The 16,518-nt window shown below is 45.1% G+C and overlaps 1 protein-coding gene across 1 annotated transcript in view; it reads left to right on the plus strand.

Moving 5' to 3' along the window:
• Nucleotides 1-399: 399 nt before the first annotated feature.
• Nucleotides 400-16,518, plus strand: part of MCU (mitochondrial calcium uniporter) — an 88,211-nt gene continuing 72,092 nt past the window's right edge. The window contains exon 1 of the mRNA XM_065638814.1: nt 400-580. Within this exon, the coding sequence (XP_065494886.1) occupies nt 461-580 (120 nt within the window). The 5' untranslated portion in view covers nt 400-460. The remainder of the gene's footprint in view (nt 581-16,518) is intronic.

Raw genomic sequence — 16,518 nt, forward strand, 5'->3', positions numbered from 1 at the left:
TCCCTGCGCCCTGTCATCTCCCTGCACCCCATCATCTCCCTTCACGCCATCACCTCCCTGCACCCCATCCTCTCCCTGCACAGCGGCCTGGCCCCGCCCCTCCCGGCCTGGCCCCGCCCCTCCCGGCCTGGCCCCGCCCCTCCCGGCCGGCCCCGCCCCGCGGCGCCCCTTGCTGGGGAGTTTCCCTGCCCTCTAGCCGGAGCGCGGCCCCGCCCACCGCCTGCAGGGGAGGGAAGGCAGCGGCCAATCGACTCTCCGGACAGGGCACCCTCGCGGCGCCGATTGGCGGCTCCGCCCTGGCTTGACAAGCCCCGGGCCGGCGGAGGAGCCGCTCCGATTGGCCGGCGCCGCCGGCCGGCCCCGCCCCGCCGCTCCCCGTCCCTCCCTCCCCTCACCCTCCGCCCGGGCGGCAGCAGCAACGGCCGCCGCCGCCGCAGCGTGAGGCGGCTCCAGCGGCGCGATGGCGGCCACGGCGGGCAGATCGCTGCCGCTCCTCCTCTGCCGCCGCCCCGCCGCGCTGACGGCGGCCGCTTGCTTCCCGGCGCTGGGGCGGCGCCGCCAGCAGCAGCGACACCGGACGGTGAGTGGGGCGGGAGCCGTGCCCTTCAGGCGGCGGCCGGCTGAGGCGGGCGCGGTGCCGGCACAAGCGGCGGGGGGGAGCTCCGGCTCCCCCTCGTTCCCCGGGAGGAGGCGGCGGCCCCCGGCCCGGCCCCGGGCAGCTGCGCGTTATTCTTAGCGCCGTCGCCGGGCGAAACTTGAGCGGGGCGGAGCGGCGGCAGCCGAGCCCCCGGCCCCGCTCCGGCAGCGGGCTGCTCCCCGGCCCTCCCGCCCCGGGAACGAGCGGCTGCCCCCGCGTCCCGCCAGCGCGTTCCTCCGCTTGCCGGAGGGCGCGGGAGCGGCCCGGCGCAGCCCGCGGTGCCGGGGACGGGCTCCCGGGGGTGGGGGTCGGGTCCCGGCGGGGCGCGGCCGCCAGGTGGCGCCTGGGGCCGCCGAGAGCCCGCGGGGGGGTCGGGGGAGGCGGCAGCTCCCGGTGTTCGGGGTTGGGGGGGTGTCGGAGGGACGGCACCGGGACGGGAGGCAGCCAGCGCGCAGCGCATCTTCACCTCTTTAAAAATAATTTTCCCCTTTTTTTTGGCCGCCTCCCCCCCCCCCCCATCAAGGTCAGCCGGGGGAGAGGCACGGGGGGGGCTCCCCGGGTCCGCTCCGAGGTTGGTGTGCTCGGGATGGGAGGGCGTGTGTGTCCAAAAAAAGCCCGTTTGTGTTACTTCCCCTGCAGAAGGAGCACGTTTAATGGCTTTGCCAGCAGACTGGCAGCACACGCGTTGCTTACTATGTGTCTTAAAGGGAAAAAAAACCCTGTAAAGGCAGCAGGTTGCGTCTTGGAGCTCCAGAGATTTGCTAAAAATACCGGGAGTGTGTTTTTTTTATTTTTCTTTTTAAACTAAGGGAACAGTATGTAACCGTGGGATATTCTTCTAGCTTTTGCCACAATCTGTTTTATCGCCGGCTATAAAAAAGCTGCTGTCGGAGGTGTGCACCTGTCGCTCACTTGTTGTTTTGCTGAAGCAACTGATCACAAAACTGCCTAAAGCCACCTAAATTATCTATTAATTGTGTGATGGAGCAGCGCTCTGAGCTTCCTTGGAACAGCAGATATAATGCCGGGTCCCAAGGGTACTGTTTAAAAAGCAAATAAGTGTTTGTGCCTTGTATCTCCAGGCTGCCGGTAGTTTCTCTAACGGTGTCGGTATGTTTTCACAGCGAGGGGACGCCAGAGGCTCTGTCCGTATTGAGTGTCTCGGTGGCATCAGTCCCATATTTGCAGTGTGGTCGTTCACATGTGTGAAGTGCGATTTCTGCAGCGTTTGACTTCGGACTTTGTAAATACCAGCCTGGCAAGCAAGGCCACCAGTGCTCTGTCTTCTGGTCAGGTGTGGAACAGCCTTTTCAGCTTTTGTAATTATCATTTAAGTTGTTGCTTTTAAGCAGTATCTGGCCCAGAAAATAATAAATTATTTATCTAAATTCAAGTTGACCTTTGTGATTAATTTAACAGAGACTCCGATTCGTGCTTGATTTCACTAATCAGGCTAAGTGTAGCAGTAAATGCGCAAGAAGATTAAAAACAACCGTTAAAAAATATCCCAAATCTCTTCTGCTTGCCTGGGGTGCCTTGCTGCTGCCGTGGCCCGAGCAGAGTGGATGTGGCTGAGGTGTGGGCACGGACAGGAGCATGCAAAAATCCTGTTTTCTAAGGCATCTCCTTCAGGTGCTGGAGGAAGAAGGATTTTGCACGTGTCCCGTGGACTGATGATTAGAAAGTTCTTCTGCCCGTAGTACTGGTTGGGTTACGCTGTTTGATTTTTGGCAGCTTGGTTGTTAGCCGTTTGTGGTGTTGCTGTGATTAGTTTGGGGGGTTTTCTGCTTTTTCAATAGGGAGGTTGTATGCAAGTCGGTGTAGTAGGTGTTGAATGGCGAAGTGTCTGTGTGAAACTAGCGACCAAGTGAAAGCTTGGTCAGATCAGGTTGGTACTCAGTATCCTAACTGTTCCTCTTGACAGCATCTGTAATGTTCCTATTTGTCTCCTCCCAGAAAATATAAGTTATCCTTTCCATCATGCTGCACTTGTGAAACTATGTGGCCTGGTGGGAGAGAGTAGAAACCCAAGGGCTGCTGAATAAATGATCTCTGAGGAGAAATTGCAGGAGCTGGAGCTCTTCATACTAAAGAGAAAATCAAAAGGAGGTTGCTGCGAAGAGGTAGCAGAAAAACAGAAAATCTGTGTTAGGTGGGCTTACAGTGCAAGAAGAGGGATTTGGTTAGCTGCTGGGAATCTTTACTGATGGTGAGTAGTGAAATGCTGAATTATTTCCCAGGAGAGATGTTCAATCTTCATTATTGGAGGGGGTTAGGACAGGTTAGACTTGCATCAATCAGTTATGGCTGATGGAGAATTGATCCTGCTCTGTGATAGGGCTGAACTGTATAAGCTTCGTGAGTCTGTAGATTATATTGGAAAATAGGTAGGGAGAGTTTGTATAATATAGATGTAATTAATAGAGTGGCTATATAAGGTATGTCTGTGCAGTATTGTTTTTAGTACAATAAATTCTACCGTGTTACTTCTCAGGATGGCTGGTTTCTAGCAGAGGTGATAAATTACATGGGCTTTCTTGAAATAGGGTGGAAATGCTAAATGGTCTTATGGATGAGTTCTTTCAAAAGGGATACAAAATATGCTGGAAGAGCCTGAACCAATTGACCAGGCTACTGGGAGAGGATGGGACTTTAAAACAAACAAACAAACCCCTCCAGATGGGTAAAGAATGAGGTGGTGATAATGTCCAACAGTAGAGAGGGCAAGAAGGTCCAAACTCTTGAGTAAATACTTGGTTTATGAAGGTTCAGATGGGAATACAGTAATGTTGAGAGATGTAGGGCTTGAATGAAGCATTTGCAGCTTTCATAAGAGCTTTGAAAGCTGAGAGTGTGGGTCAGTGGGATCAGCGTATGAAATGGGGTTATGGAGAACCCCATGAGTCTTCACGTTCTGTCCTAGCTGAATGGTATCGCTGGGCGAGAGAGCTTGAGAGGAGGATGCAGAAAATTTGAATGGGAAATTAACTTATTGATCTTGGAATAGGAAGAAGCAGGCAGGAGGAAGTGTTTGCTGATAGTTGCGAATTTCCCCTTTGAAAGTGATGATGTTGTTCCTTGCAGGATGACTGCAAAGGGTGAGGAGAGAGCTGGTTGGCATAGCCAGGTAGGAAGTGGAGCTGGAGCATCCGTACTGTTGGAAGAATGTGATAGAGCTGAATAAATGGACTTAGGGCAGAGGCAGCAGAGGTTGGATCTCTCCCCGTCTTGCTTAAACATATGTTAGAGTGAAAGAAGCCTTGTAGAGGAGGAGAGTCGGCGAGCGCACGTGCAGCGGGGAAACTGCAGGAGGAGGCTGGAGAGGTTGTCGTGTCGGGGGGATGGCTGCAGCTTTGGCGATGACTACGGCTGAATAGTTCATAAAGCGAAACATCAATAGTATTGGTTTTTGTTTTAAATCGGTGCTGTATGCACGTCCTCGTCAGGAGGGAGCTGTGGAGAGCTGATACGTTGCTGCAAGGTCTCATCTGAAGGTGGGAGGTGAGAGAGGCAGTTTGTTTAATCAGACCAAGATAACTTCTGCTGGTGAGAAGACCAGAAATGCCAAAAGTCAGTATCAGCAGGCAAGAGGAGGTGGGGAAAAAAGTATTGTGTGTGGTTTCTTTTTCTATAGACCAGCTATGCACAAGAAGTGGCCAAGGATGGAGAAGCAGCAAGAATGGCGGGGAGGAGGTCATGAACACGCAGTCCTGTGCACGGGCTTCTTAAGCAACAAGAGTGGAATTGGGATGGAGCCGAGTGCTTGGTGGGCGCTTAGGTGGCATTTCTCAGTTTAGTGGTGTTTGCTGGGTTATAAACTGGTGGGAAGCACAGCAGCCATAAATCACAGTACTACCTGCTAATTAAGGCCATTGGCCTCCGGTAATTTCTGGTGCTTAGTACAAAAATTGCTGTTCTCTTCCTGTTAGGCAGCTTGCCTCAAAGGAGTGTGGAGAGAGAATTAAAGTGGATATTCCTCAGAGGAAACTTCCTTATGAAGCCAGGGTAGCCCCTTCTTTGACTCCTGTTTGTTCCAGGAGTTGAGGCTAAGCTGCCGATGGCGAAAACTCTGTGCTGCCGTGGGGCTGGGGAGCAGTCCTTTGTGAAAAAGCTTCGCAAAGGAGTAACCTATAAAGGTTTTTCAAAGATACGGTGGTAGACAAAGGACTATTTTTGCTCTGCTTTTGTGTGTTGAATGCCTAAGATTCATGGCTTTCATCCTGCAAAGTTGAGAGGCTCTTGTTATTGTGTTTCTTAGTGCATGATTGTGTTGATCAGTAGGTAATCAGCTGGTTCAGATCTGGAAAAAATACCTGTAGAAAATCAAGGACTTGGCTGTATGCGGCGTTCCTATGGCAGTTAATCCTGGCAATTCTGCGTAGGTAAGGAATAATGACTCCTAGTGACAACTTCTAAGCCTAAAAAGGAAAAACTGGACCTAATTGAACCGCAGCCAAATTTCAAGTAGGTATCGGGCAACCTGCAGGTTTTAACCTCTGCTCCAGGCGAGGACCAGGATTACGTGTGTCAATCAGTCCTCCAAGCGGGTCAGGAATTTGTTGCAGGTAGCCCTGTATTAAGGATGCTGTAGAGCGTGGACCCTGCGAAGAGGAGAGGACTCTGTGCCAAGGAAAGGTGTCCTGGGAGGTGAGAAGCCTTGGGAGGAAGATGCCATGGACACTGTGCTGTACTGGCCCTTTACTTGGCATAGATACAATGTGTATTCGGTGCTATTTTTTAATATTTTTTCACCATGCAATGGCTGAAACTGTTGCAGCATCAACTTCCAGAGACTGTTTCTTAGTGGTGTGGTAATAATTTCCCTGGTGGGTCCCTGTAACCACCTGAAGCCCTTGCTGGCAGAAGCAACAGTTTATTGCTCTACTGTTGCCCATCTCTTGAAACAAATGAATTTAAAAAGGGAAAGCTCACTTAGCGGCAGTGATGGGCTGCAAGGATGGCGAGACTTGGAAGAACATTTTGGTGTGGAGTCTGTATTTTTGCAGAGGCTGGAAACTGGCAGAGTGCTTTAGTTAACCGAACTCCCATTTTCCTGACCTTGCATACTGCTGATGGTAATTTTCAAATGAATGATTAAAAAGCCGAAGAACTGGTGGTTGCGCAGTGGTTCGAAGGGGCATAAAACAATTATTCTCGATGGATTTTTGGCTGCACATGTTGCCTGCGCTGACCTCCAGTGTCTCCTGGTCTGGGACGTCCATAGGAGCAGTAACACAGGTGCTGCAGGCCAGGAGGAGATGTGTCTGCTGTCTCTCTGGAAATCAAGACGCGATGTGGCTTGAAGTGCAATATGAGTAAACACCAACCCAGTGGAACACTTAAAATGTCAAGGAAGCCCTTGGATTTTTTTTTTTCCCCCCCCATAAACAAGAACTTAGGCAGGACCAGCAAGTATTTTTTAGTGTATGAAACTGGCTAAAATATTCTCTTGATTGTATTCATTCTTACAGGGAAAAATAAGTTTTGAAGGGAGACTGAATTAAAAAAAAGGGCATTTTGTAGCTTTCAATGTGCCTGCTCATTCAATGAATACAAAAAAGCTTTACTTGGTAGTGTTCAGAAAACATCATTCTGGGGCTCTCTTTATGTGAAAGAGGAGCACTGTACAGAAAGGAGCAGATATTGAAGGGGTTTTTCTGACAATTATTTGATGATACTACCTTTTTTATTTATAACTCAGCCTGTGGGAATAATTCAGACTTTGTAGGTAGGGACTGTGATGGGAAGGGAAATTGCAGACGTGGTAAGGTTGATCCAGCCATTAATGTAAAAGTTTCAGGACAGCTTTTCTTCCCTACGGGGAGTGTTTCTCAGCTGCCTTTGGACAGGATGGGCATAGGTCTCCTTACCAGAGTCAAATGTGAAAAAGAAAAAAGAAAATGGTTGTTCATTTTCTAAAGCTGTTTTTAGACTAATCTAAAAGATGCAACTTTCTGTGAGATTAGGTCCCACCCAGTCTTGAGAGTAAAATGTAACTTTTATGACTTCATTTCAGATTTGTGCTATGAGTCACTTGTTTGCCGTTCTATAAAATAGCGTTGAGATGACGCAGATCTGTAATTTAAATTATTCTTCCGTTTGTGGGTCAATGTAGAAATGGTTTTAGATTTTGAGTGACTGAATTCTTTTTTTAAAATTTATTTTGTTACTTATTGAGCAAATATTTGCAGCATCATCTGGTGGTCGCTCTTCCTGAGATCCCAACTGCTGCTTTCGGCTCCCGTGGCCCCTGGTCGCCCTGTGTAGGATGAGGAACCGTCCTTGATAGACTTTGCTGGGTGAAACTCAGTGTTCTCTGCTTGCCATGGAGGAACATTTCTAATCCCTGAAGTGCTCTCAGGGTGAGAGACCACCTGTGATATTGCTGATGTGCCGTTCATCGTGTTTCAGCACCTGCTTTTCAAGGGTGAACTAGAGCAATCGAGCTTTAAGGGCTGTTTTGTCCTTGAGTATTTAATGAAGAAAAGACAATTACTTGTCCCTTTTCTATTAAAGTTTTGGCAAAGGGTTTCCTTCCTGTTATTAAGGTCTCAAGTGGTCATCAAAATGAGATGTCATTTTAATGAAGATGAAAATATTTAGCACTTGAACGTGATGTGGAATTATTTTCCAGTAGGACAAGCCTATGGGCTATTGCTTATGTCTCCTGTAAAATACGAAGCCTGTCCACTATCTTTTTCTGCATTCTTGGCAGCTCTTAAGGAGTTAGGAAATGTAGAACAACTTGCATAAGCAGGAGAGGGGGAAAAAAACGCGGCGAACAAGCTTGTTTCAGCAATTCGCTTTTGTTGACTTCCCCGGGAGGGACTGCCGTGTGCCGAGGAAACTGTCAGACCTCGAAAACTGCTTATTGGAATAATTAAAACTCAAATGTCACTTGGATGGATAACGTAGGAAGGATCTACCGGGGAGCAACCACCACAAAATACCCTCTGGGTGATTGTCAGTCTTGTGTTCTGTCCTACAGTCTGCTGGGAATAAAACAATTCACTCTGAGGTCATAGCCTAAAAAGTTTGATAGGGTTTAGGGAAAGCTTTGTGGAACCTATGGCTGTTTTGAGAGGATTTTGGAATAATGCTATGGTAACAATTTTGCTTGCTTTCGTCACGCAGGTCCCAAGATGCATCCATAGCTTGCTGCACCTTCTGTTATCCGAAGCTTATGTAGACTCAAAGTGGTGTGAGGTTGTAGAAATGGGGCGAGGGAGAATGTTTTCCAGATAAAAGCAGAAAACCGCGGCTTTTCAATGTACCTCGGAGCAGGATGTGTTCCTCTGGATTTGTGCAGGAGCTGGGGACGCCTGAGTGCACCATCAGATGGGGACGGCACAGAGCTGCTCGCTGTGCAGTGTAGAATTAGCTGAGGACACTTTTGTTGGAGGATTTTGCTTCAGTTAGTTGGCATACACGGGTTGGAAGGAGGAATGCAAAAGAACTGCATTAGTTGGATCAATGTGTGTGCAATTTGAGGTGGGGAAGCTCACCAGGTAGTTCCTCAGTGAAGTGACTGTAGGGTCTGCAAACAGCATCGTTTCCTTCCAGGTTGTGAGGGGAATTTCCAGCTCTTCCAATTTTCTAGGCCAGTTGCTGGAAGAAGAGTCTAAAGTTGTTCCACGTTTTCTCCATTCTGCATCACTGTACTACCTTGAAAAGCACTGAGCTAGGCAAAGCTTGCCTTGTTTTATTTTGTTATGAGTATGTCATGTTTCCTTAAGCTGCATAGTGAGTTTAGTTGGATGAGCTCATGTCAATTATTACTGTACCTTGGAGCTGCTAAGGAAAAATGCGTTCCCTAAATGTAGTAATGGACATGGCTTGTTTCTACATTTGAGACTTGTATGTTTTGGAAGTGGCTGGAAGAGCAACTTTAAGAACTGTTCAGTTAGAACCCGACACATGGTCTGTGTAAATTCATGGCTTTGCCAACAATTTGCAAAAGGTAGAGCTGCCGATGAGCAGGAGGTGCTCCCTTGACATATGGGCTTGCTCGCTGTCAGCTGAAGCTTGGATTGGTGGTATCTGCTGAACCGGGACTGTTTATTCCTCATCATCTGCTCTTCTACGTGGTTTCCTTCATCTGCACCCCTACCTGACTTATGGACTGTAAACCCCCTCATTAAGGCACGGTCATTATTGTCTTAAGCTCTCGTTTTCTTTTGCCAAAAATGACTTCTAATGATGCTGCGTTCTTTTTGGTTTGCAGCTGAAATCTGTAGAATGAATAGCAAATGGATGTTCATCAGCCAGAATGCAGGTTGTGAAATTTAATCAGAATAGTGGACTCTAAGGTATGTCTCGAAATTAAAGAAATCAGTTGTGACAAATTATCTTTAGAGGAAATAGACTTACTCTCTCCACTTAAACCATTAAAAAAAAATCTTCATAATCTACCAAAGTCATTTTTCTTAAATGTTGGGACTTAAGTGATGAGAGTTTTCTGCCTGGCAAAGTAACTCCAAAAGTGACAATTTTAAATACTACTCTGAAAAATGAAGATTTTAAGAGAAAATGGGCTGTCTAAGACAGCACAAGAGTGACACAGGAATTTTTCAAGTTGTACATTAGAAAGCAATAGCTGGGGTCTGGCAGATGTTTTTTGTATGGAACTTTTCCCTGTGTGATTACTCTATTGTCATTATGTATGTAATGCTTACCACTGAGAACAAATTGATATATCGTATCCCATTTATTTTTTTCTGGTTCTAGACAAAACTCAGACACGGTCAATATGCAATGCAGCGGTAACCTTTTAAAAGTCATTTAAATTAATTGGGAACCTGTCTGAAACACTGCAGAGATTCTCGTGTGGGGGATAGATGGGAGGTAGAGAAAGAAATTTTTTCCGTGAAATAACAGCGAACTGCAAAAATGTAGAGATTTTCCGGGGCGGGGAAAAAATACAGTTCCTTTTTTGGAATGAAAATGCCCTAATTTATCATGTGACTTGGGAAATCCTCTTGGCTTCCTGCAGAGGGGAAAGGGGGAGTTGAACGTTTCGTGGGATGACGGAGCGTGGCATGTTGGTGATGTATAACAGCATCTGCTGCACAAAGAGCTCCCGCGGGAGTGCTGCTCGCTGCACGGCTATTCTCCTTATCAAGGGACTTGTTTCTAAGGCAGTGACAACAGAAATTCCATTGTCTAAATATTTAGTAGATTTGATAATTACACTAGTGCAGCGCTGTGTGGTTTCCTCTGAGTTTGGGGATATTGTATTTAAGAGGAGAGTAGGATTCTTCTCTGGGACTTGGGTGTAAGGCAGTGAAAAGAACCAAATCTAGTCTCTATCTTAAAAAAGAAGACATATGACGAGCAATGTATGTTGGTAGTAATGAAACAAGCTCCAAATAATCCCCTCTGAGTTAAAGGAATATATTGAAGAATTTTCTTTTCCTGTTGGAAGTTCCAGATAAGCCGCTCCTGTACTTTATGAACTGCCCAGAAAACTTACAACGGAGTGTTATTTGGCTTTCATTCAGGCTATGGTCAGTGCCATGCATCGCGCAGAAGGACCGAGGAAGCAGAGGGCATGTTCCTTGAGACTATTTCCAGGAAAGTAAAGGCAGCAGGAGTGTTATGTGAATATCCAGACTCTGTGTTGGCTGCAGCATTATGTGAGATTGAAGGTCCTGTCTCAGAGCCTGCCCACTGCAAGGTATCAGGTCGGTTAATAGCAGATAGCTTTGCTCCTTTGAGGCAGCAGGTTTTGCCCTTAAAAGCTTTTTCATTAACAGAGCTTTTTTTCACCATTTAAAAAGGTCGTTGCTAGGACTTCTCGCGTTCTTCAAAAGCACATTACAACGCTGTATTATTCACAGAATTTACTTGTCAGACAGATGAGTCAAGGCTCTGAAAGGAGAGGGATTTTGAAATGTTTCCAGTCAGAGTCTCGCCGTGGACCTGTTGGGTTTTTTTGGATGCCTGGAAAAGGGGGGCTGAAGGGAGAAACCATTACAAGAGTTGAAAGGTCCGCTCCTAGTTGCTTGTCGGGGTGATGTGAGTCCGATTGCTCAGTAACAAGAAGCTGATGGTCCAAAACAGAGCTTTGGTTTGAAGCCAAAAAGCCACAGATTTCTCTCACCACAAAGTTGAATAGAGTGATGGTGTCCAGCATGAATTTTACCTTAATAATTTTATCGAAAGATAAAGAACATGACTCAGATTTGCACATGTACCCATTAAAAATAAATCACAATTTTGAATCAGCTAGTCACTCCTGTGTGTAGGAGTGACCATTTCCATATTTCCTTTTGGCATTTAATGCTCAGAAGAGTAATTTTAAACAAACAGTTTCGCAAAATACTCCATTACTTAGCTGGAATGAGTAGGGCAGGATATGAGACTATGCAGATATGATCTTCTCAGTTGGCAAGGGTACTGCAAGAAAGGACTTTGAGAGAAGCTTTAGTACCACACAGGCACTTGTGAAATGAATTGTTTTGTAAATAGCATTTTGAACAGATGTTGTTTTTTATCTTTCTCCAAAGGTGGGTTGCTTCTGTTGACTGTTCCTGTATGCCATTCAGGGTTTTTTTTCCACATAGCAGCTCCTTTTCTTGTCCTGAATGTCTGCTTGTAATTACAGCATCGTGCTTTTTTTCTTTTTGCAGTCAATGACACGGACATAATATCTGTTGCAGGACATCCTTCTCCATCCGTGCTGGTAACACACAGCTCCAGTTTGAGCAGAGGTCTGAGGGCTTTGGATCTAGGACAGTGAGTTTGGTGGAGGTGCAGTTTTCATGACCTACTTCTTGGGCAAGCATGGAAGTAAAAACTGCTCTTGGTGGCTCAGATGAGAGATTCAGGCTTGCTTGCTGCTTTTTTTTTTTTTTTTTTTTTTTTTTTTTTTTTTTTTTGTCTTGGGCTAAAAAGTAATCAGACTCCAGTTTGATACAGTCTTACTCCTCCAGGTTAGGACCTGGGTGTCCCCTGAATTATGCGGTATCAATGAAGAGGAGAGGAACAGACAAGAACACCTGAGCTTAGAACAGTGTTGCTTTCAGGATTTAAAACAAGTGCTCTATTCTCCTAAGGAATTGTTTGTCATTGTAGTCAGTCAGATGTAATTAATTTCTTAACTTGTTCTTTGACGTTTGTACTTTGAAGAGGTAAAAACATCCACGCTTTTACTTTCCTTTAGGAGATTTGGCATCACTCGTAAAGCCAAACTGCTATGATTAACCTGACTTTTTATATAACAGAGTGCACCATAGAGGGCTGTTTGTTCTTGGAATTACAATGTTGAAGGGCCACAGTCCTTCTCAAGGCAGCATTTACACAATTTGCGTGGATTTCTACATGAGGTGGAATCCGCGGTGTACCCGGACTCGTCAATGTACAGGTTTGATGGCAGCATGGAGTTGTATTTGCCTCCTTCAGGATGCGGTTTTTCTAGCCACAGGTTAGAGCTGATGATGCTTCAAGCAGGATTCTGACTCATCAACGCTTACATGTTTTCTTACAGTCGCGGGAATGTGGAAATACGTGGCTTGCAGGCACAGGAGGAAAGCTGAATTGCTCTGGTAGTGCTGAGAGACACCCTGGAGTGCACAGAGACCCAACCACACGGGTATCTGAGGAAACCGGGCAAACCCGCATCTTGCTAGGGATGCACATCGTTACTCCAGTCTGTCCTTACCGAGTTGCCTTGGCTAAAAAGTACAGTAAGCCCTTGTCTCCTTCCCACTGAAACACACGCAAAAAACCCCTCTGATTGTTGTCTAGTTTGCCAGTGCTGGAAATATTAATAATATGCATGAAACTTATTTAATCTAACGCGATTAGAATTTGCGTTTTATGAGTTGTGTTTACAGCTTCCGCTGTCAGGCTCTGGCTTTATTTCTGTGCTGGGATGAAGCTTGCACCTCAATATCAATTGTCAGTCGTGGTCATCACTGAATTATGAGGCTTTCCCCATCCTTGTTAGGAGGCTCTGCAAGCTTTCCAGCCTGAAGCTTCTATGAATGAAGAGCTCTACCTCTAGCTTGTCTGTTGTCTGAAGAAATATAACTAGTTAAAATTAAAGGGAAGAGGTATTTTGTTGTCATTGTTATGGTATCTTCTCTCCTACTGCAATGGTATTTTGCCGAGTCCCTCAGCTTCTACTGGAGGCTGTTTGAGATGCGTGAAGAGCTGGTACATAAACATAAGATAAGCACTGGAAATCTGTGCGATTTCTTGGTAGAGACATTTGGATTTATTGTATATTACCTGAATGTAAAATCTTTCCAGCTCTCACCGTGGAAAATACCTGCATAATTCATTGCCGAACCAAAAAATATTGTAGGCCATTGTAAGTATAATAACTTCATCTTTTTTTAAAAAATCAGTTAATGAAGTTCAAGTTGAGCAATATTGAAAGTCAACTTGATAGCTTGCTGATCCGTATAAATAAATCTGACTCCCTGGGAAGCGAGTTGTTTTCCAAGCTAGAGGAGAAGGAGAGTTCCAGGCAGAAAATAAAAAATGATGGGTGGAAAAAAAAGTAGATGAAAAGTAGAATGCAGTTGGACTGTTGTCATCTGTTCATATTCCACTTTGCAATCTATCATTATTATTATTGTAAGTGCAGAAATTTGATGGCACATCAAAGCACTTCAGTGACTTCTTTTATATTCCTGATTTATAGTCTGGTAACTTTGGTGCAAAGATGCTGTTCTTACCTACCACTTGGTCTTTCTAGTGCTGTTGCTCTGTTGCTGCAATGTTACTTTCCCCCCTTACTTTATAGAGTACTTACACTGCTAAACATTTTTTTTTCTAGCTATAGGGCTTTTTTTCCCTCATCCTTGCTATGACAATAATATGACTGAGTTATTGTGGGGCTATTAGTTGCATTTTTTTTTTTTAAAAAAAGACCTGAAGGAGCATAACCCTACACGACTTAACGTAAAACGTCTTAATTTTTAGCGGTTATAATTGCTGTTTACGGGTTTAATTGTGATGTGGCTTTTGCAGGTAAATAATCTGATAGGAGAAAAATAACCAGTCTCTGACTAGACCCTTGCTTCTTTTCTACCCACAGCTCTGAGCAGCTCTACACAGTAATTAGGATTGAGTTATGAAGCTCAAAGGTTGAACGTAGTATATTAACCCTTGTGTCCTGAAAGAGATGGGAAGATAAGCCTTTGTGGTGCCTTCCCGTGAACAGAGCAAATGATCTGCTGTTTTGTCAGCTTTAGCTCGTGTTCGTAAAAAGTATTTGCTTCTAGGTAATACTCAGGTAACAATTAGAATAACTTGTTTAATAAAAATGCTAAGTTGAATAAAACATGTGACTAGCAATGTGACACTCCTTTCCTACTAAAAGCTGCTTGTTTCTTTTTTTTCTTATTAGTTGCATGAGAAACATTCTGTGTCCCTCAGCTGGAAGTAGGGCAAGAGGTTTTGTCAGAAACACCTTTGTGTTGCAGCCTGGACTGTCTGTATGTTAGCATTAGTTTTTGTAGTTATAATCTAGTGTCTGGTGCTCTCATTGGAGTACAGGATGTTGTCCCTTTGGAGAAGCTTCATCTGTCACGAGACGGGGAATCTCCCCGGATCCTGCGGAAGGAAATAAAACTATTGCATGTGGGCTTTTTTTTCCCCCTTATGCTGCTACTTAAACGAAAATTGCCTTTGGGTCTCTGAAACAAGCCCTGAACGCTCCTTGTGACCTATTTAGTCGACTGAACACCATCTCTTTTGATTGCCGAGAGCCCCTTCCAGCCCCTGTGACACTGGAAGTCCCCTTGCTGCTGAATTTTGGGTGCACCCTCTCTTATATCTTCCAAGGGGGGCACATCTAATGAGGTAAAATCTCACCTTGTACATCAGTCCTTCTTTTCTCTCTAGCACTGGTTCTGGTGTTTCTGAGGCGCTGTGTCTCTCTGTAGAGCCACTGACTGTGACTAATGCTTTCTTTACTGAAAAGGCTAAGTACCAGTAGCTAGGAAGTTTAATTTTATATAATGTGCTGACTTGAAGCTCCAGAGCCTTCAATGGTGATGATTCAATGATGTCTTACTTCTCCCTGTCCTCTCCTTTTCCTTCTGTCTTCTGCCAAGTACAGTTTTTAAAAAAACAAACCCAAACAGAGTATATAGTGGCGTAAAATGTCCATTTAATCTGGCATAAACCATAATCTGTCTTTGCGTGCTGGTTACTATCAGTCTTTCTACATTTTGGTAACTTTTAATTTTTAAAAAAAGCTGTAAAAGAATGCATGTGAAATAGCAGAAAAAATCCCAAACCCAAAGTGATTATGTTTTAGGGCATTGGTGGTTGACTCATCTCATTCAGAACTTTTCAATAATAATTTTAGGAAAGAATTGCTACTTCCACTCTAATTCTTGGCGCACTACTGGGAGGTTTTTAAAGAGGCTAAAACCTCTGGGGACAGTTTTCGTTTAGAATTTGTTGAAACTGATTTTTTGGAATACAAAGTTACATACTTTCAAACATCTTATCTTACTGTATTTATGTGAAGATTATCCTAGTTTAGAAAAATAACATGGAATTACCGTCAGTAAAACAGCAATCCGGTGGACTGCTGGGTTTCAGATTGAAGTGGATACGCCGTCAGTATTGTAACAAACTGCTTGCAGCGAACTGAGCGGAGGTTCAGCCTCAAACATTTCTGGCTTGCTTCTTGTTTTATAAATTCAGATAAGATCAAGTGCCCATGTCTGTTTGTACAGTGAGAAGTTGAAGCGCATGTTTCTTTACATTTTGCTGATTCCACAGTCAAGCAAGTGGAAAATGACTCGTTTTCTGAGTTTTAGGGCCACCGTGAATTTTTTTTTTTTGCCTTCTCTTGGTTTCTTTGAAAGCATTTTTTGGCAAAGAACTGTTTCTTTCACAAGGCATCCCTCATGAAGCTGCAACTGTTGGACTGAACACAACCTCACTCGTTTTGTGGTTACGGTTATAGTACGCTCAGATCTGTATCTGTTTACTGTGGGGAAAGTGAGTGTTTGGGTTGGAGGGCAGCTCTGGTCTCCCTTTTAGCCTTAGAGGTGTGAAGGCATTTCTATCTGCGTTTCATTAGCTGGCGTTTGCGTATTCCTCTGTCAGTAAAAGTGTGCAGAATGACCAGCTGGCTCTTCCCCAGGCTGTCAGGACAAGTTCCCATGGGTTAAGAGGCAGGAGATGCTGCTGTAATTTCACTTATTTCACGCTGGCTCAGCAGTCGCCCCCGGCAGAGAGGCCTCGAAGGACGGAATTTCTGCAGTTCCTGTGCAGGCAGAGGATTTACTTTTATGAATCCTTCCTTGTCTGGATGCAAAAGGGCTTTTCAGAGGCGGCTGAGGCGGCCGTGGGGATTGTCTCAGGTTTTCTGTAAGTAAATATTTAGTTTCTAAGAATCTCTGCCCTTTGAATGGTGGCCTTTGAGTCATTACTGAAGTAAATAGCATGCTGCTTGGGCCTCTTGAAGGGTATTTGACCTATGATGTTAAACCGGCTATTTGTTCCCATTTTAAAACTGCCTTTGGGATTGTGGAGTAGTTTGTGTTGCAAGTCTGAGCTGGAAAGAAGATGATCATAAATCAGACCAGTGTTGGTGACCATCCCTGACTACAGACAAACACCACACTGCTTTGGTACAGGATTTCTTTACACAGTTCTCATGGCTTGCCAGGGCTAAACAGAAATGGGTCGTTATTTAATACCACTAAACGGAAAAAAAGTAATTAGCATTGTTTACTCTATATAGATGTATAGCATAATACATAATATACAACTTTCGTTTTCAGAGATTGTATCAGCGGTTCATTTTCCTTAAACTGCCATGCCTACTTCTGCGGCGTGGCAATAAAAAATAATCACCTCTTTGAATATACTATTAATATTAACATTGTGCTTTTGGAAGTATGTTT

Source organism: Caloenas nicobarica, chromosome 7 (assembly GCF_036013445.1).
Source record: "Caloenas nicobarica isolate bCalNic1 chromosome 7, bCalNic1.hap1, whole genome shotgun sequence".
NCBI classification, from domain to species: Eukaryota; Metazoa; Chordata; class Aves; order Columbiformes; family Columbidae; genus Caloenas; species Caloenas nicobarica.